This window comes from Pleurodeles waltl, chromosome 3_1 (assembly GCF_031143425.1).
Source record: "Pleurodeles waltl isolate 20211129_DDA chromosome 3_1, aPleWal1.hap1.20221129, whole genome shotgun sequence".
Classification (NCBI taxonomy): Eukaryota; Metazoa; Chordata; class Amphibia; order Caudata; family Salamandridae; genus Pleurodeles; species Pleurodeles waltl.
Window position 1 is genome coordinate 973,073,377 of NC_090440.1, and position 20,837 is coordinate 973,094,213.

At 44.9% G+C, this 20,837-nt stretch overlaps 1 protein-coding gene across 4 annotated transcripts in view; it reads left to right on the plus strand.

Moving 5' to 3' along the window:
* RPS6KA1 (ribosomal protein S6 kinase A1) overlaps window positions 1-20,837 on the plus strand; it is a 565,248-nt gene that overhangs the window by 196,137 nt on the left and 348,274 nt on the right. Inside the window, exon 1 of one of the 4 annotated variants that reach the window (XM_069224047.1) lies at window positions 5,712-5,888. The exons of the other annotated variants lie outside the window; for them this stretch is intronic. Within the exon in view, the coding sequence (XP_069080148.1) occupies window positions 5,847-5,888 (42 nt within the window). The 5' untranslated portion in view covers window positions 5,712-5,846. Of the gene's footprint in view, window positions 1-5,711; window positions 5,889-20,837 lie in introns of those variants that run through there. 4 annotated transcript variants of the gene reach the window in all.

The window sequence follows — 20,837 nt, forward strand, 5'->3', positions numbered from 1 at the left end:
GTAGAATGAAATATTGTAAATATGTGTGTATAGGCTTGGTAGTTGCATGTGTACTAATAATAATGGCAATAGTGCTTGGAATGCGTGGAAAGGGTGAAAATGAGAAAATTGATGCTTCTACTATTGCTCCTGTTCCTGTCACTGAACTAACTGCATTGAAAAGACTAGAATTAGATGAGAGACACTTGCATGAGAAGAAGGAACTTTCGTATAACGTTTTCTATCGCTTACTAACAGAATATGTGGAGACTATGGATGCGAAAGATTGTTACGTGTGTACACAGATACCGACCTCGGTAACGGAAGGGGTGACTTATCACCACCTGCCTCTTACATATGGGATTACATGTAGTATAGTAACTTCTAGATTTTATGGTCAGACTAACATACAGTATTTTTATTCCAATTATGATGTTACCTTTGCATATGTGCCTGTAATCACGCAGCTAAGCCAGACTGCTAAAGATTGGGATGCTAAACTGATGAGGGAATTTTTCGAGCCAATGCTACCTTTTGAAACGGCTCACGCTCATAGAGAAAACCTTACCTGCTCGCTCACTGCAGTAGAAATAAGCTTCTTAGATCGCACAGATGATAGAAGGGCACAAATGAATGCGAAATTAGAAAAGGAGTTACATAAGAGAACTTCAGTAGATAATTATGCTTTTGCTGCAATAAAAACACAAGGGAAAATAGCTTTAGATGCTTGGCATGTAGGGAAATTTTGTATATATCGTGGTGAGTCTTATTATGATAATATTTTTGTGGGTGCGAGTGAATGTAAACACACGTTTATCTTTAAGGCCAAATGGACATTCATGCTGAACGGACTTGACCCTGTCATACCAGGTGTATATTACATTTGTGGGCATAATGCCTATTATCGTCTTCCAAAGGGATGGTGGGGGAGATGTTATTTGGGTATAGTGTTCCCAAAGGTTTATCAACTGGATGACCTATCGGTGATTCCAAAGACTCCTGGATCTCATCGTATCCAGAAAAGAGAGACCGCAGCTGCTGTGGTAGGAGATATATTTGGAGCCATGATTCCTTCACTGGGAGTTGTGTTAAATTCCATCAAAATAAGAAAGTTGTCTACTATAGTGGATAACATGTTGACAAAGTTTTCAGGTGCTATAATCCTGATGGATGCTGAACTTGCAGCGGAAAGAGCTATGACTCTTCAAAATCGGCTTGCCTTAGACATTCTTTTAGCAAAGGATGGCGGCGTTTGCAAAATGCTTGGTGCGCGCCACTGTTGCACGTATATTCCTGACAACAGTGTGAAGATTAAAACAATGCTTGCGAATCTAACAAAAGAAAGTGCAGATTTGAAGGAATTGAAAGAACCAGGAGTTTGGGAGAAAGTTGGAAAAGGAATTGCGTCAGTGGGAAGTTGGTTAGGTGGGATTTGGAATGGAATATTGCTGAAGATAATACAGGGAATTCTAATAGTGCTAATTTGCATCTTTGGAATTTGGGGAATAAAAAGGGGAATAATAATGATCATGGAAAGAATTAGGAGAAGGAAGGAAGAGAAAATGATGAAAAGAATGGCAGAAGAATACAAAGCGAGAACAAGGGGAACAAAAAGGCAAAGAGAACTGACAGAATTTTTATGGAATAAAATTTGTGGGAATGTTTTGTGTGATGACAAGTAGTCATCAGAGGAGGGATTGGTGACGCGGAAATAAAGGTTTTACATTTATTAGCGCTTAAACGTAGTACTGCAATAATCAAGTGTGACTTTAATCGAACTAATAAAGATTGTACGGGGACAAAATGTGCCCTCAGAGTAGTTTGCCATCATTTATAAGCGTGCTTTATATAACGTGATGTATTAGAAATGTACTAATCCGACATAATCGTAAACGTGTGCCATGATTTGCTTGTGTGAAATGTTTTAGCTTAGCATAACTTTAGTAGAGGCTTCGGCCTAGTTGCCTTGTCTCACGGTTTAGATGCTCGTATTTTTCCACTGTGCTAGTAAACGTGTATTCTTGCTTGAAGCTGTATTTTTCCAGTGGGATCGGTTCACATGCTTATCTTTAAGGTTTCGTGCCAGCATGGCATCTTTTTCTTCGCTTCAAGGTCAATCTGCAGGTGCGGACAATGGAAGCTCTGAAAGTGAGTTAATTGGTATAAAATGTTGCAACTTACGTACCCGACTCCAAGGATAATGTATGTTTAAGTAAAAGCTTGTAAACTGTTGTTTTTGATTGGACAATTTGAAGCTAACCTATGAACCCTCCAATGGAAGACCCTACTGGATTTGAACTGTTGTCTATAAAAATCAGGTGCACGAGGAGAAAGGAGCCATTTGACGCCATTGACGCCCTTTTACAGCCATTACAGCTTTGCACCCATCGAGCCAATTGATGAGCGACGCCATTTTGACTGAGACTCTGATGCTTTCTCTAATCGAGAGAAAGAGACTTTAATTAATTCTTGCCCTAGAGACTTTAACTTTGATTCGTCCCTTGCATGAAGTAGTTTTGTCCTTATATCTTGCCGCTGTGAGGCAATTGCCCCGTCCACCCTACCCCTTTGCCCCGTCCCATGCCGATCGAGCCTGGTACCTGCGAGACGAAGACTTCCTTGAATGCTGATTGAATTTGGTAAATATGAAAAGATATAAATGTACAATTGCATTGTGTTTTCTTTTTAGGTAACCAACTGCTGATTTTGATTAGAGCCCTAGTTAGGAGTTTTCCAAATTAATGTTGCCAAATTGTTTTGCATGAAGTCCCACATGCTGATGCTAATATGAGGTTAGGTGAGGATTCATTCATATGCACGATGCAATTTGAGACCTTGTTATGCTGATCAATGTATGCAATTAGCTCATTACAGATTATTGTTTTAGTAGTTTGTTGCCATTATAGAAGGCATTATTATTCAAATGCTACATAGATTGCATCTTTTCCGCCGATATGGACAGCTATTAATGTTCATCTACATTTATCATTTGGTGTTGAGACACATATATATTGTGCTAGCTTTGTTAATATAGGGAAATAAATTCACTAACTTTGCATAAAACTGGTGTGGTTATGGTTTCGCCGAAATGATGTCTGGATTAATTGTGAAGTGTTATGTTGTTCGTGGTACTGCTTATGTTCGATATTGATTATTTGATTTGATTGAGCTCGAGTTTCTCTCGGGTAAGGTGAGCCCCACTTGGTCAAAAGATTCGTCGGCCCAAGAGCGTCCAAAATACAGGTAAATTAGTAGGCCGGAACGCTCTATCAGTGTCTCGGTGAAGCATGAAGTGCACAGGGGGCTCTTTTTCCTGCCTGTGCACCTAAGGACTTGTCCCCTATCTTACGGCTCCAGGTGCCGCGGGGAATCCGGTATGAGACCGAGGCGACAACGTTGAGTAGTTGTAATTCATATTTGCAGCGCCAGGAAACCGAATGCCAGCAGCAAACACCATAAAGCAGCACCTTGTTAAGTGCGGTTATTTAATGCCTCTGCAAGAAGCAGATAATCAGACATAACTGCAGGAGATTGTTAACCAGTATCCCGCCTAGAGATGCGCAGTTACACAGCACTTTATCGTGATTTTTTTTTTTTTTCTTTTTTTCAGAGACGGGTTAGTGTTAGTCCATGAATTTCCGCGGGCTTGGAGTTCACGCACCGTATTTTATTCTCATTCGAGTCCACGGGTTTTCTGTGAGGTACGGAAAGAAGATTTCGCTGACTCTGAGTAGTCGATCCAAACCGGCATTTAGTGGAATGTTTAAAATCCTTGTGCGCAACTCGGAGACCGCAGTGGTACAGCAGTGAAGGCTACACCTTCACACGTGTCTGTCAGCCTCATGACCCTCCAGTGAGGGCGAAGTCCTGTGTTACGAGGATGAACTAGCTGAAGGGAATGGAGAATAGAGCTTTAGAAGGGTTATGCAGATTTGAAAAGAGGGGCACCTCACTGAAAGCTACAGACACGTCAGAAGGATGGCTGAGTGAAAAGAGGGTGGCCTCCGCTGCTTGAAGAAGAGTTGACATGTTTACATGGAGGGATTTGCCACCTCGATGTCAGAGGTGAGCGAAAGTACTTCAAAAGGGAATATATTGAATTGACTTTGAATTTTGCTTAACAATTAAATATTAAAATTTGCAAGTGCCTATTTCGTAAGAGGGATTCAGAGTCTGCGCCTCCTAACCAGATTTAATTATTTTAATGATCTTTAATGGAAACTGATTGGCGAGAGATTACCTCTTTGAAAGTTGAGCTGTACTAACTTTTTTAATGAGATTACTGGATTGAAAATCAATATTTTACAGCTACTTTACGAATGAAAAGTAGATACGATGCAACGCCTGTATCTACCACAATGTTGTCGGGCTTTCACTGAAAACAGCCTCACAGAAATCGCACACTCATAACAAGTTGTGTGCTGCTTTGAAAACTACTACTGTCAGTGAAGAGAAGTGTCTGTGGTACACTGAACTACTTGCTCCCCTGGGTGCCAGGAAGGTGTGTTGATCTGGAGAACCAATGATGACTGCTTGGGGAAGGTCTGCATTGGCTAGTGGTATGTCCGCTTAACTTGGCTAGAAAAAATGGAGGGGAGAGTTTATTATTTTTTAATCATGTCATCCTCATCTCACACCTCTGGACATTTTTACTTACACCCTCAAAACATTTCAAATCCAGGATCTTGCAGTAAGAAGCTACATCAGATGAAAGGGGCGTGGTGACACCTGAGGCTAGACTGGTGATGTAATTCCAGAGCCTCTGAGTATAGATCACATACACTAGTCCACCTACCGTAAGTTCATGTTGGGACAACTCCATTTTGCCCTCAGAGCAATAATTAGACCCCCTAGAGATCCCAAGAGTATTGACAGCCTCTTGGAAGTAATGATCCAGAATAACGAGGCCCTGAAATTTGGGTGGTCCTGGTTATTTAGGGTCCCTGAGAGTAGTGTACCTGCCTCGTAGTATCCTTAGAAGTAAGGTGACCTAGTGTGACAGGCGCCTGGGAATTGAATGATCCTGCTTCCTAGTACACCTGAAGGAGGATGAGTCAACCTTCTAGGTACCCAGTGTGGTTGTTTAGCCTCTTAAGGGGACCAGGAAGTAGTTGGCCAACCTCCTAATTGCCTGGGAGTGGGGATTTTGAGGTGGAGGGGTCGAGGGTTGGAAAACGTTCTAGTGAGTCTAGGTAGTTGTGCAATCTATCCCGTTACGACCTTGCAACCCTAAAAAGTAAAGTGATCCTCCTAAACCTTCTTTTAGGAATCAAGACCTTGATTCCCAAAAAGGCCTCTCAGGAGAGCTCTAGTTTCCTATGGTGAGGTCGCATGGTTTCCTGCGTTCCCTTCAGTGAGGAGTTGGGCACAGTGATTTACTCACCTAGTGTTTGAGGTTGCCTAATGTCATAGGGCCTCTGGGATGAGGTGGCTTATCCTAGGAGTCCTCTAGGACCCAGCCCCCAGGGCCTCCGGTGTGAGGTGGCCGTGCCTCCTTCGGGCCCTGGTGAGTGATGTGACCTAGCTTTATAAATGCCGTGGGGTGAGTGCTTGCCTCCCTGGTTGCTACCCACGGTTTCTCTGCTGTGAAAATGTTGTCCAGTGCCAAAACAGGCACATACTCACTCATGCCTCCGAGCGCAGTCAGGGTGAACAGCTGCTGCTTGTGGTTTCTTGTAGGGGAAGTTGTGCAGTTTCCTTTAGTTCTTGTGATATGAAACACTCCCAGTGCACAGAAACCGGGGTGCCACGGTGACAGCTGCGAGCCTCCTCTGCGCGGTCTCCCTGGGCAAGGGCCGGGTTTCTCCTCGGCGTGGGGCAGCTGAAGGTGTGAGCTTGCGAGGGGTGATGGGAGACCAGCCTCCGACATGCTGAGGCACCTTTTCCGTATCAAGCACCGGAATCAGCAGGCAAGTGTCGAGTAGGGTGTGCACTAGGGTCACGGGAATTAGATGTTCCTCTGCCGCAACGCTGGGCTCTTATGTGCCTTGAATATTATTGCACATTAGTTGGGTGACATATGAGAGCATAGGATGGAGTGGTGTGTTGTAGGCGAGCTGTGGAAAATTGGGTGACGGGTCCGAAGACTGAGGGACAGCGATGGAAACGTTAACACCTTGCAGGAGCGCCAAGTAGCGAACTCGCCCTCTTGCGCTTTGCAGAACGAGGGGGTCAGTGTAGGAAGCGTGACCGAGACTCGGATGGGCGGTGAGGCTTGGGCATACGCATGAGTCTGTGGCCCGAGGTGAAAGTAAACCGACAATAACGACATCGATGGCACCCGTGGCTAGCTCATGCTGCCGAACAAAGCATCTCCTGGTTGCAGGCCATGCAGCCGGAGTCCCGACTACCGTCTTTTCTGGATTGTAATGTGAGCCGTTTAGCAAGCTCTTCGCCATCGGTGTTCATGCAAAGTAGCCCGGCTGAAGAAAAGCGCAGAGTGAACGAACACTCGAGCTTCCTTCTTGCAGAGTCTCCGCAGAACCCCGCTCTACTCCCACGCCTAGACAAACTCAGCTAATGCCCTGTACAGGGGGCTGGTGGTTTCGAGGGCGGAGCTTGCATTGGTGGAGCAGGTGCAACCGTTTCCGACCTTGCACCAGGGCCCAAGACACACTGGCTACGCACTGGCTTGATGTGGGCTCTTTGTCGAAGACCTGTTCTCAGTTTGAGCGAAAAGAGCCACAGACAGAAAGTTTAATGTTGGAAATTCGGTAGAAAGTTGGGTGTATTTTTTTTATTGTTTTTTTTATTCTGTTTTAATCCGGCTTCCTGGAAGTACCCGTGCCCGGTTTTTAAACAGTTAAAATGTATGTTCAATTTATAGCGAAACCTTACGCCCAGGAAACGTTTTTTTCGATTTTCAAACTTTGTTGAAACTTCGGGCTGATGTAGAGTGGTCTGTGGCTTGAAACAATGAATTGGGCGATTCAGCGCCGCTGCATTGGGCTGAAGAACAGTTTAGAGGGGGGGGGGGGGGTGTTCTTTAACGCTTCACCTCTATTTCATTTAAAAAAAATGGTTGTCTATTTAAGTGTTGCCTCCCTTAAGAATGACCTGTTTTAAATACTATTTACACATCTGCCTTATATTTAATTTTTTTTTTTTTTAAATGGACTGTTAACGTTGTGTATTATGTGAACTAATGTTTTTACAGACTACTTTTTTTCTTTAGATTTGTATGGCGTCTGAATTGCTGAATTATACATAGAATTAATGCAATCTTTTATATTTCAAAATCTTTCAAAAAGTGTATTACATGCCTTTAGTCATCCTTTGTTAGTGACAACTGTTCAGCGTGTGGAAGAAAATGAGTAAAATAGGCGAATATGGTTAAACGAACCATGCAGATCTAATGTTAGGAGGGCATACATGTGTAATGTATTCAGTGCCACAAAAAAGAAATGCCATAATTTAATCTTATTTAATTACAAGCTGACAAATTGAAAGTAACTTCACATTTTGAATGAAACATTATCCCAGACCAGTATGATAACAAAAAAAATAAACTAGTTCAGTTTACTCCACTTTCAGTCAAGTTGTCTCGTAAACCATCTCGATTCAGTTTCTTCCATCCTCTTCCTACTGCATCTGGAAACCTCTTTTCACAGCTAATGGGTGCAGCAGGTGTCGCCTTGCGACCTCCGACGAAATTACTCCGCTTTTTGACATTATCTAGATCAAATGTCTTACGAGACCAGGGGTTGAAACCCTGTAATAGATGCTGCAAGAAAATGTCTTTGTCAGACCTACTTGATATCTGCATGTGATGCATGGGCTCTGACCATGATTCTGTGGCCTAGAACTCCTGTTTATTGATGCATCTGAAGGCCATTTGCGAGAAGGAGGCCAAAATATTTTATTGCCTCTCCCCTTCAGTTATGTATTCTGGTACGGTTTGAAATCCCCAAATCTTCCCACACAAAAGCACAATAGGAAGAAAAATTTGCCTGATTTTTTCGAGGTAACTCTCATTCCTGGCACAGTTGGTAATTTCAACACCATTCCTTGATGCTGAATTACTCTTCATCATGAGATAAATTTCCAGCAACATTCGGGTAGACTGTTGGATTTAATCAGGACTTTCGGGGCCAGGAGCAAGGGATGAGCCTGTTGCTGCTGATTTGGCGACTCCAGCTGCCCTGACCCAGCGCTTCTGGATTATGCATATTCGTGGGCTATGGCAGTGGCACCTGAGAAGTGATCAGTGCTTGCCAAGGTGCGGCCCCCTGTTCTGTGAGCCCAGCCCGACACTCACACTGCCATAAGAAGTTTTCTCAGCACTTCAAAAATCATTAGATTGTTGGAGAAGGTCAAGGCATGTTTTGACTACGTACCCCGGGCAGAACACAATTTGCCATTATAGAACTTCTTGGGGCTGCTCTGCTGCCCTTCCCATGTCTGATATCGGTAAAGATACAGATGGCAACAACTCAACACCTACAAATCTCTCTCCTCCCTTGTAACACGGATGCTGGCTAATTTATTGATTTAAAAATGCAGGAGGTCTGGGCACTTCTTCAGGAGGGGGATCTCCCTTATCCTTCTGGACCTCCTTCAAAAGAAATATTTGTTCACTACTGTGGTACAAACATAAGCGGAAACTTTGGAGTTTACTCTACCCTCCTTGGAGGCCAAATACAACATATTGACAAATCTTGAAACCATCCTCTACCACAGTTGCAGAGCTTTTGCTTCCCTTTAGTGAGGCATTTCTGGACCTTTTTCTGGCTGCTTGGGAGTAACCGTTCAGATGGCAACTGAGAGCCCTTTAGGGGTGACAGAGAAAACCATGTTCTCAACAAAAAGGCAGCCCCTCAGCTTGGGTGCAGATCCTCAAATTAATCCATCAGGATCTGCTCTGGTGGATACTGCCCCTCCTTGTTTGTTGGTCTTCTTTTAACCCTCAACAAGCGCAGGCTACAATGGTAATAGATGCCTTCTCACTGGACTGGGGCACCCATCTGAGAGACGTAAGACTTTGGCTTCCATTTGAGTAGCATCTACAAATATAAAGCTGGGGGACGCCTGCCTTGCAATAAAGGTCTTTCTCTATTCATTTGTAGGGAGCACCATTCTGATTCTGTTCAACAACCCTATTACTGCCATTATATTAACAGAAAAGGAGGGGTGGTTGACTCGGAGCTAGTTCAACTGTCAGTAGTCTCAGCGATGAGGGATTTTTCCCAGTAGCTGTTCACTTTGCAAATTCCCTCAATGTGCAAGAAGATTCCTAGTCAACTCTCTGGATGACCCTGAATTGAATAGGAGCTACACCCGTTTTGAGCGTCTTGCTTTTTTCCAGATCGGGTATCCACATGTGGCTCTGTGCACATTTTATTAAATGTTTGCTTTACTCGTTTCCTCCTTTATTCTTTGTTCCTTAGTGAAACTTCTATCTTTTGTTGACTTTTCTAATGGCAACCACCTTAGAGCCTACATACAAGATGCCCTGTTCAACTTCACGTTCTGAAGACCGTCTTCTCGGTGACAGTTTCTTCAGCCTGTAAGGACTGAGAATTTTAGACCCACTAAGTTCATCCACCAGTCATGATATTATTCCTGGACAAGTTGGTCCTCATTGCCTGCCCTTTCTACCTAAGGTGGTATCTGCCTTTCCCAAGGGCCAGTCCATTATCATTCCATCTTTCTTCCATCCTCACCCCATCAAAGAATGATCGGCTGCACAGACTGGAGCCCGGAAGTGCAGTATCCTATTACATTGATCACGCTCAAGGAAAGAATGAATGGTCAGTTGTTTGCGGGCTTCGCCAGAGCTAAGACAAGAAAGACAGCCGGGAAACGTACCATATCACATTAGGCAGCACTCTATATCAAGATCTGCTGCACATTAGCCAACAAAGCCCTCTGGAGGATATTTGTTAAATTTACTAGGGTTATGGCTGTTTCCAAAGCTCTCATCAGAGGCTTTCTTGTGGCTGACATCTGTAGGGCAACCCACTTGGTCATCCCTCTATACTTTTGACAAACATTACTTCCTTGTAGCCCAAGCATGCTGCAATCCTTTGTGAGGGCTATGATATATGGCTGCCTTGGTTAATCTTCACCCACTCGTTACCATCTCCCAGGCAGCATGGCTTTGTGACTCATTCTTAAGGTGAGTAAGCTGCAGGAAGGGTGTATCTATTAGAAAGGTCTGCCCCTCTGGTAACATTTTTTCAAGTAGATAGTCTTCATATTCTTCAGTTCCCCCTCCTTCGTGATGGTTCAGTGATGTATATAATAAGATCCCAAGTTGTGCAGACTTGTGTCAGCATTGTCACTATCATTGATGCTGTTTTGGTTCCTTTCGGCACACCTCATTGGGATGTGGAAAAAGTACCCGCAAGTGGCGCTAGTGTGCAGGATTGTATTTATTAGCTGTCGGTTTAGTAAAATACAACGGGAGCAGTTGTCTTTGAAGGCTCATTCCACCAGCTGGCGACACTGGAGAGCTGCTTGCTAGTGCAGTAGTTGCCCAGACCATTCTGATGCGCAGGAAGATGTTCAGATAAGAAATCTGCAGGCACATTTTGCATCCAAAAGAAATATTGTTAGCATTGTTCAGTTACATGTCTTCGTTGTTTTGTTGCTGAGCATTTTGGAACGCTGGTGAAGTTGAAAAAAAGAGTAAACCTGCCTCAAATAGTCGGTGGTTATTTTGATTCAGCATGTGCTGGTACCCACATTTGATATGGTAAACGAGTCCTATTGATTAAAGCCTTCCTTTCTTTTCTGTATAGCTTGAGACCGCAGCAGTCTGCTCGCCGAGATACTGAACTGAAGGGTGACAGCCTCTAGGTAGGACTAATTGGCAGCCCCAGTCTATTTCTCCTCCATTCCCTCTTGTCCATGTGCCATACTACTCCACTACCCTTAATCGAGTTGTAATCCTGCACACTCCTTAGCCAAGCCTACTCCAGCATTGTGAAGGATTTTCTTTGGCCATTGTACTAAGGGCACACTGCAGAGAGGAGAGCAGTAAGAGCAGGAGCGTAGCATGGCCAGATAAATTGGTGGGGTGTGAGCTTCAGACTTTCAATCAGGATGGCCTATAATGTTTAAATACATTATATGACCAGCAGGGTACATGGGTGGCCTGTGGGGCAGTGGAAAGGGCAAGGAATGTGGATTGGTAGAAGCACTAAGAGAGAACACAGTATTTTATAAAATAACCTACGTTTTTGAAGACTTTCAAAACCGAGAGGGAGAGTGTGCATTTTTGTCTGTGTGCATGTAAAAATTCCTGGTGAAACCCAACGGACATCTTCCCATACCTGACTGAGAGCACCTGTACCCAACCTTTTATTAGAAAATACATTATTGTGTGTGTGAGGGGGGGGGGGGGGTTGTAATACCCCATAAACCCCACATGAAGCTGCGCCCCTGAGTAAGAGCATTCTAGGCTCCCGTTTTTCTATACTTGCCCAGGCAATACAATAACGTTGAACCCCCCTCCTTGCGCCTGTTTCTCCTTTGATGGATGGCGATTCAGAGGTTTTGCCCAGGTGTGGTATGTTACATAGTCTCTGTTTGCCAGTTCCGCATCTGTTTGCTGAGAGGCTGCTAGGAGGCGGAATGAGGGAGGAGCTCCGGGCTCTCCTGCTCAACAGCGCTCTGCTCCAGGCACTGAGCCACAAGCCAAGGCTGACCAACTTGACCACCCGTCAGGCTGACCTGACAGGCGACTGTCACTCACCCTATTGCCACAAGAGCCCGGCTGAAGATTAAAGTCTGGGCTTGATGGCTGGGTGCCACACAAGCTACTGGAGCAGTAGTGTGGTGGCAGCTGGGGCGAAGCACTAGGCTGCTAGTAACCTGCTCCGTGCAGAAGTGGTTGGCATTAGGCCCGTGCAGCTTGCATGGGCAAAGTTGCCTTGCTCTCCTCTCTGCCCCTCACAGCCTGGCCTGGCCCTCTGGTCTCCTCGAGCTCCTCTGGTGTCCTGGGGTACCCCCGATGTTCTTGGAGCCATGGAGTACCCCACTGAGTGCCTCTGAGTGCCCTGGAGCATCACTGGAGAATCCCCTGTGACCCAGTGCCTGGCTTTCTCTGATCAGACAAATTGCAAGTCCTGTGCGGAGCACCAAGGCACTCGCACTGCATTCAACACCAGACTGAGCTGCACCAGCTCCATATTGCAACCACACCAACACACAGCGCTTAACCTGGTGCCTAACACTTGTGGCCCTACCCCAGAGTTGCATACAGCTTGGAACGTTTCTTCTTGGGTGGGTGAGGGAGGTGGGCAGCACTGCACGGGAGAGCAGTTTAACTCTATAAAACGGAAAATCGACATTGGGCAACTTAAAGCTGCATCTGAACCAGGCACCATAGCTGCACACACAATCTGTATGTTAGCACTATCCTCACACTTGCAGCCAGTCACCAGTCAAATAGCAGCCAACTACTGATGCAGCATGTGGGCCCCAAACCTTCACAACTACCCCACACACAACTACAGGGTCTAAAAACTGGGGAGGTTGGGGGAGTGGCAGCGCTTTTGTGCTTAAAAATCTTCTCATAAAACTTCACCACCATGCCTAAAAGGAAATCTCTCCCGGGGGGGGGGAGGGGGGAGGAGGAGGAATCAGAATCCTCACTGGACAAGTCCCCCTCCTGGCTTCCGGAGCTAGGTCTCACCTACAGTCCGCCTAACAAACTTGGAAAACAAGAGAGGAAGGCACATGGCCAAAATGGTAAATTAATAACGAAAAAATCAGCAACAGCTATATGCCCTGAGGTTAATATAGTACAGAGGTTTAGAGTTAGCATAAAGAGGTCTTCCTCCCCAGATCCAGTACAGGGGCGTATTAAAGATTACTTTCGAAAGTCTTTGCAGACAGGCTTTTATCCGCCTACCTCACAAGGTTCAGAAGAACCCAAGAAGTTTCAACAGTTCCCGGGCACCGCCTGCCCGGAGGGACCTTCAGACACACAGTGATCTCTCCCTAGATCAAGCTCCTGTACAAGAGTGGAATCAAAAGCAGTGAAAGGGGCCTGTCCATTCACCTTGCTGCCTCGCCAAATTAGGCTTACCCCGGAGAAGTTGCACAAACTGGAGACACCATTTCCTTGACCCTCTGTTTCTCACACAACGGGGGCTCTGTTGGAGAAGCGCTCCCTACCACAGCCCGCCCACACCCAGTATTGGTGAAAGTGCAAGTTAATAACAGCGACGGGGGCTGAGCAGTCAGCACTGTTACCAGTGGCTAGCCCCCACCCCCCCCAACAACCTCTATCAAAAACCTTGTGTCTAAATACCAAAAGGGGCCTTCAGAAGATGTTTGTTCCTCATGCAGCCAACAAGAATTACCAATCACATGTTCGTGGAGCTCACTGTGAAAGATGCCCCAACAGGGGCTACTGCCCAAGGACAGCAAACTGCACCAAAAACACAACAGACGTGACTCCCATAGGGCACAAACATGTACAGGCTGCTGTATCTATTTGGGCCTCTCTAGCTGCATGAACACGCAACCAAGTCACCAAGTCTCTCGATCCACCAGGATGGTAGCGGCATAATAGGTGAGGCTTCCGAATCTACAACAGACCATGCCTCCCCTGTTGGTCAGTCCAGCCAGTGCGCAGAAGCAGCTCCACTACATCCTGCAACAAACCCATCAGTGGCCTCCCAAGTGCCTAGTGGAGTGTATTAGTTCATCCCCCTGTGGTAGGAGCTGGAGATCTGGACAGCTACTGTGCCAGAACCCGATGGGGAGCACCAAGCAGGGGCCCAGGCTTTCACCACTTCAACTTACACCCCCCCCCCCCGGCTGACTTGCAGACGCAAGTGCCTTGGGCATCCTCTGTCTCAGACAGACCACTGCTCACGGGACATGGTGACAAGATACCAAGTGGCAGAGAATGTCTGCTTTGAGGTAAACAACATCCTCGTACAGGCCAAAGAGACTAGTGGGTTGCCTGCCAATGCCAGACCTACAGAGCACAGATGTTTTAATCAATCCCAAATTGCCAACAATTTATGTCTAGGTGGGAAGCCAATCAGCCAGATACAGCAACAGGCATGTATTCAGAGGGAGAACGCTTCAGTGTGTTTTGCACCTCTGGTCATGGACCGGTCAGAGCGCCACTTTCCATTACCCAGAAAACATCTGCTACCCAATGAAACAATCGGGGGGGGGGGGGGGATTATTCATGCAGGCTCAACGGACCTGCCTGAGCTGGCGTTCATTCCACTTTATACCCTTAAGGGCGCACACAACATCGTTAATGGGGGCAATCTAATGCACTTGTTTCAACACATGTTAACCCTGAAACCTCTAACTTTGGCTGACCTGATCTCATTGAAATTTGCCCGTAACCCAGACAGGAACATCGGACACCACAATAACGTGGCAAAGCATCAACACAACAGACGCCATCTTGAGTGAAGTCAGAACCTTTGAGAACTGGATCATCGAACTGCTAAAACTATCTGCACCAAAATATCCAAACGTGTTACTGCTGTCCGAACCCACCCTGACTACATGTCTTCACGGAAGTGCGGGGTGCCACCCACGACTGGCTCCCAAGCTCAGCAAAAGCCACAAACTCCCAAGAAGTCTCATGCACCGATAACGCTAGAAGTGTACTCCACATGGCAAGAAATAACGACGGATGGAGCCGCCCGGGTAATTCCAGTCGCAGCCCTATAAGGGACCATCCCTCGTCCACCTTGCACAGATTGTCCCCCCTCGCCATATTGGTGCCCAGGCTTACAACCACATTGTAGAACGTGGCGGTCTAAAGACAGTACTGACAAGTAAACCTGCCATGGCACTCTTAAACAACAGTGACAAAATCTGCCTGCAAGAAACACAGGTCCTCACCTGCGCAGGGATACATGGCTACTATGAGCTCTTCTACCCAGCAATACACGTAAACCACTTTGACTGGCCATCGGGAGGGCTTTCAATATTAATTTAGCAAACAGCCAAAATCACCCTAAGTCCCCTAATTCAATTCAATTCAATTCAATCCTATCTGGCTGCGCAAGGGGCTCTAATCTACAGGTTAACATTGTGGCACACAAAGTCCCTGCTACCTCTGATAAATTGTTATCAAAACCCACAGAAAGCTCACAAGCTCCGGGTACTCACTGACCTTTGTAACTGTCTGGAAATCATTCTCCTCAAACACGCTACCTATGAAGTTGTGCTGCTAGGGGGTTTCGACATCAGGGGTCTGGTTAACTGTTGTACCAGCTCGAGACCTGGCAAAGAACAAGGCATAATGACAGATTTCCTAATACCTTTAAAGCAATCTCAGCTGAGCAAGCATTCAAAGCCAAAGCTCCTGACTGTTAGTTCATCCCCAAGTTCAAAAGTATCTTAACCATTGATTATATCTTCATGTCGGAACCTCTAATAAGCCAACTCGTCAGCCTAGAGATCCCTCACAGATGTGAAAGTGACCACAATTGTTGATCTTAACTGTGAATGTTGAAACTGTTCCAGCAGCCAGGCTACTAGCTGTGAAGTCCTCAGTGGGGCTGAAGAAATAAAGTTAGTCAGGATGATCAGGTGGAGACAGATAGACGTCCCAGCAGTGACAAGTTGGCTAAAAAAAATGATCATGGACCCTAATGTCACCGGGCAGGCCCTTGCGCCCAGGTGGATTGCTCTGACCGCGGATTTAACAACTATCCTGCAGCCAGCCCACTGTGGCCCACAAGCAGCACCCGGAAACCCAATAAGGAGCCGAACCTGCACTACAATAAGGCCATTATCTGTTCATGGCGAGCACCCCGATCCTCCCTGCGGCGACACAAGCTAACCATTACTCTTAAATCTGCTAAAGAGATCACCAAGTTGTGGAAAGAAAAACAAAGTTAGCTTGGGATACCTAAAAAGCATTGGAAGACAAACAATGGTTAAAACTACACATGTTGCTCCAGGAAAGAAGTCTAGCCCATTTCTGGAACTTCGTTCATAAATTAAAATCTCCAACCGCAGTCCGAATCAATGGAGTCTCAGAAGAGGACTGGGTAAACCATGTAACTGCACTGTACTCTGTTCACATAGTCACATCAGCTAATGGGAACAGTCTGGGCATGCTAATCTGCCCACAAGGCTGCAACAGGTTCTCACCACCCCGGGACAGGTTATCGAAATTATCAACGCAATGGAATGGGATGGGGCGCCAGGACCAAAAGGGCTCCGAGCAGGGGTTTTCAAATGCACTCTGGAGGACTGGACAAAGATTCTCACCCTGCCCATCCCGCCCCCCTCCCTTAACCATGCTTTCCTTTTAGCTAAGATCCAAGATGAATGGAGGGATTCTGATTTGTGGCCTTTGTTCCAGAAAGGTGAACCCACAAAGCCATATAACCTTCGCGATTGCCCTACCAGAGCTAGAGGCCAAAGCATATGCATGCCTCCTTCTGAAGGAGCTAGAGGCCTAGGTTCAAAGTGACGAGATTTTACCATTCTTTCGGACAGGATTCCGTGCTACAGCATCAACCATAGAGAACTGGCAGTTCTCAGTGAGCAAGCTACCTCTTACAAGCACCTACCGCTCTTCTGCTGCTTTGTTGACTACAGTGCTGCCTTTGATAAAGTGGACCGTCCCGGGTTATGGAGAAAGCTAACATCGTGAGAGATTCCTCCAAACCTTTTGCGTTCCATCATCTTTCTGTTACTGTTTTTATGTTTAAAAAAAAAAAAAAAAAAAAAAACTCCCATCCAAGGTGGCTTGAAGCAAGGCTGTGTCCTTGCCCCCTGCTGTTCAACTTGTATACTGCAGACTTGATAAATGCACTGGCGAATAGCTTCCTGCTCCTCCACGCCTAGGCCAGTCACTGGTGCACATTTTGCAATATGCTGATGACATTGTAATAATGGACCACACAAGGAGTGGAATGCAGCGAGCTCAGAGTAGCCTTCACAAATACAAATCATGGCTGCACCTTCTGTGCTGCTGTCCCACTCTGGACGCGAGACGGAGGTCCCTATTGAAACCGATTTTCCTAGCAATGGGGGCGCGTACATGCTGCGGGGCCTCCTTGCTCTGCTTCGTCTAAATTGATACAACATCACAGTTAGATGTGCCAAATATATGAAGGAACTCTGGGTCCTCTTGCGTCTTCCTGCAAAGAGCCTTAATTCCATCAACTACAGTCAGAAACTCATAACTGATTATTTTCCCAAGGTCTAGCTGACTTCAAGATCCAATTAATCCGCTTGGCTCGGGGGTGGATTACAGCACACAGCACTTTAGACATTGGCCACTGTCCATTTTGTGGCCATATCCCCTTGTACACGTTCTGTACTCACTATTTGTGCTGCACTTGTGACTAAGCTAGACTCCCCTATCTTGCGGGGGCAGGTCCAATAGTTATCTTAACCAGCTTGAACATGATGTATTTTAGCTTTTACGTTTCTTTTAGCAAATGTTTATGATTTTTATTAACTCAACATTAATACTGACAGTCTCTGAGCAACTGTTTAAGGGTGACATTGTCTAAGGCAGAGGTCTTCAAACTGGGGGGCGGGCCCCCCTAGGGGGGCCTCAAGTGATCCCAGGGGGGGGCGCCAGACTCTGGCTAAAGAAGAATTATACAGATAACAGGCCATTGTTTTCAGCAGAAGCATGTTATTGCATTTTTAAAAAGGTAACCATACTTAAATGCAATGTTTAAATAGGTCTAGACATATTTAAACAGTGCCATCCTTATAAAATAATTGTGAGAAAATTCTGAAGGGTGGCCCAGTGATTTTTATTTTTCAAATGGGGGGGGCGCGGCATTAAAAAGTTTGGAGACCACTGGTCTAAGGCCTCACACTTGTAACAATTTTCTTTATTAGGTTTTATGGAAAAGAAAGCATAAGACATACACATTATACAACAACTTTCAGTTCATTCACCCCAAAAGTGTGTAATATGATTCTGATGGCAAACAGCGGGTTAATACAATACATTATATCTACATGTATCTACCAGCGAGTGTAAAACGCTGAAGCAGAAAGATAGTAGACCCGACATTGTTACCTGAAATTCCGTCTTGAAGTGTTGCCTGGGGGTGGTGAACTTCTGAAAGGCCTGGACTGGCAACTCATGCTGTCCATTTATTGCCTGTGGGCAACACGGACAATTGAGTTCATAAGATTTATGCCATGTGCTATACTGTGGTTCTTTCTAATACAAGGGGCTGGCTTTCAAAAGGGTCCTCCTCATATGGATGACCATACACCAGGAGGACTTAGTTATTAAGACAGTTAAAACGGACTGTCATTGTAGTTCTCTCCTATAGCTGCCCCCTGAGCATATTTGTGGTGAAAACTGCCTGTGGGTTCATTTATTACATGTTTACAACACAGGCGCAGAATGACAATGGACTCTTGTTTTGCGCATTTGAAGTCTGTCCTCAACAAACGTATTTCAGGGGAAAAGGTTAGCGTTATCGTTGGCTTTAATGCGGCCACGTTGACGACCTAGAACATGAATATAAGCCCGGGTGTAACCCAAGCTATTTGAATAAGGTATAAGATGCGCAATCACACATTTTTGGTTCTGTCATGTTCGCAAATCAGTGAAGCAGGAGTTAAAACCCAAAATAAGATTTGCTGCCGATTGTAATTGTGGCCTTAGTGTTCCCACTATTTAAAACCTCTAAACCTGGGGAAAAGTTGGATGGCTTGATTCAGTATTTTGTTTGACAATGTTTAATGAAAGAAATGGGCTACATATACCTGCGCAGTACATGTTCAGTATTGAAGGAAGAAAGTCTCTAATTCACTTTTGCTCAAGGTGAGCAAATTCCAAATTGTGATCATTGTAAAAGGAGGTCATAATTCCCATGCAACCTTTTGTGGAGCATGTCCGGCCATACAGGAAAAAAACATAGCTTCTGGGGCATATTAATCCACCGAATCACAAATAGAATTGGTGTTTTATTACTCCTACCAGGATCTTGCAGAATGTATTCCTTTTCTCCATATCATAATCGACCCAATAGAAAAGTTTTGTCTGGATGCGGCCTACTAATCAGTTTACAAACATGACAACAAAGTGAGGGAGAGAACAATTTTGATTTTGAGAGAGTTGAAGACTGTAACGTTCACCATTAAAGAGAAAATGTTTGAGAATTAACATCAGTAAGTGAAAGCAAAGTTCTTTAGAACTCTAAAGGGTAGTGGAGTACCAGGAGTGGGGCAATCAAAACACAGAATGGGAAGTTGCACAGGGACGATACAAGGAGCCGATTAAAAAAAAAAAAAAAACACACAAAAAAAAAACGCCGTCATCTGAATAAGAACAGATCGGAAATATTTACTGCCACACAGCACACTGGAACCCGTTTATTCTGGCAAGCATTAAATGGGGAGAATAAAGGACCATTAGTCCCCTCTTCCTACTTTAAATACACCACTTAAATAAATAGACTATTTGTTTGCAACTTGGCAAGGCTGAATGTCAGCCTCAAAGGGAAACAAGTTGAGTAACTTCAGCTGCGGGAGAGCGTGTAAGATGGCGCAAGAATACAGCTAAAGTAATCTAGGTGAGATTCTTATTTACATCTCACTGAAGGACGTTGGAAGTGCCATTGAACAACTTGAGTAAAAGTGAAGCTTCAGGTCTGTGTTTCATGCCTCCTGATTTTATATTTAGGAGATATTTTATTCAGGCTAATTCTTTAAAAAAAATTAAAAAAAAATCTTTAACCCAGTGATTCATATTAAAGCCACCCAGACAGTTATTTGGGAGACAGCTTTTCTTATGATAGTTTAAAAATTGGACAACGTTTTTAATGCAACCAATTATCAACTGATCCCACGAATTGATCTAGAATCAAGGCTCTTTTGGCGGTGAGTAATAACCGAACACAGTGGATGGATGAGAGTAATATTCTTTCCCAGACTCACACTGGCATAGAGGATCGATTAAATTAAGCGGTATCTACACATGCACCAAATCATGAACAAGTTTGCAGTGCACAGAGGGAAGAAACTTTAAAGTTCATTGAGCTGAAGACTTCATTTGAATCAGTGAATCGGCTCTTGCTGTGACATCTGCTCCGCAGCATGTGCATTGAAGTTGCGTTGGTAGACATGCATCTTAGGAACACGTCATGATAATAACACAGTATATATACATTAAAGTAAATCTACTGTAGGGAGTAATGCCTTCGCTAAATCAAAGTGCTTGACAGTGATGCATGCCAATGCTGTTAATATTTGGCCTATTTTCAAACGCTGTAGAATCCAGTTTAGGTGCCCTTATGGTGGCGTTCCTGTAGCAAGTGGCCCACAGGCCACTGTATTATTGTTTGAGAACGGTGCAGCACTTATTGCAGGAACAGAACATTTTGCCTAGGTTTTTGCTGAGTTCATGGACTACTGCAGGAGGAAGGATCTGATCATTAATGTGGCAGAAGTCTGGGCAATAGGCAAATGAAATCCAATGAGAGATGTACCCTTTATTGAAATTAATCCATTGGAGCTGGTAAAAGTGTTTGACTACCTTGCATCAGGAAGTTTAGGTAACTTGTCACTGTCTGCATCAGTTGGGAAGACTGTGAATACATTGCTAAACAGCAGCTACTCATTACTTTTCTTCAGTAGGAAATAGTTTGGAGTGGCGGGGTAATGGTAGAGAAAATCCTAGAAGTCTGCAGTGCCAAAACAGCACTTTACAGCCCTCAACTTTGGGAACATGTCTACTGTAGACATTTGCCCTTTGCTAAATTGACATTTTTTGACAAACCCTGACAAATATAGAGGCACTATCAAATATATTCTTGGTTTAGTAAATGCACATAAAATCCCCTGACTAACCTATTTTCCAAGGACCTTAGCCCCAAAATGGTTTCCTCATTTCTGAGACCTCCGCTATAATGATCCCAAAAGCAAGGAAATTC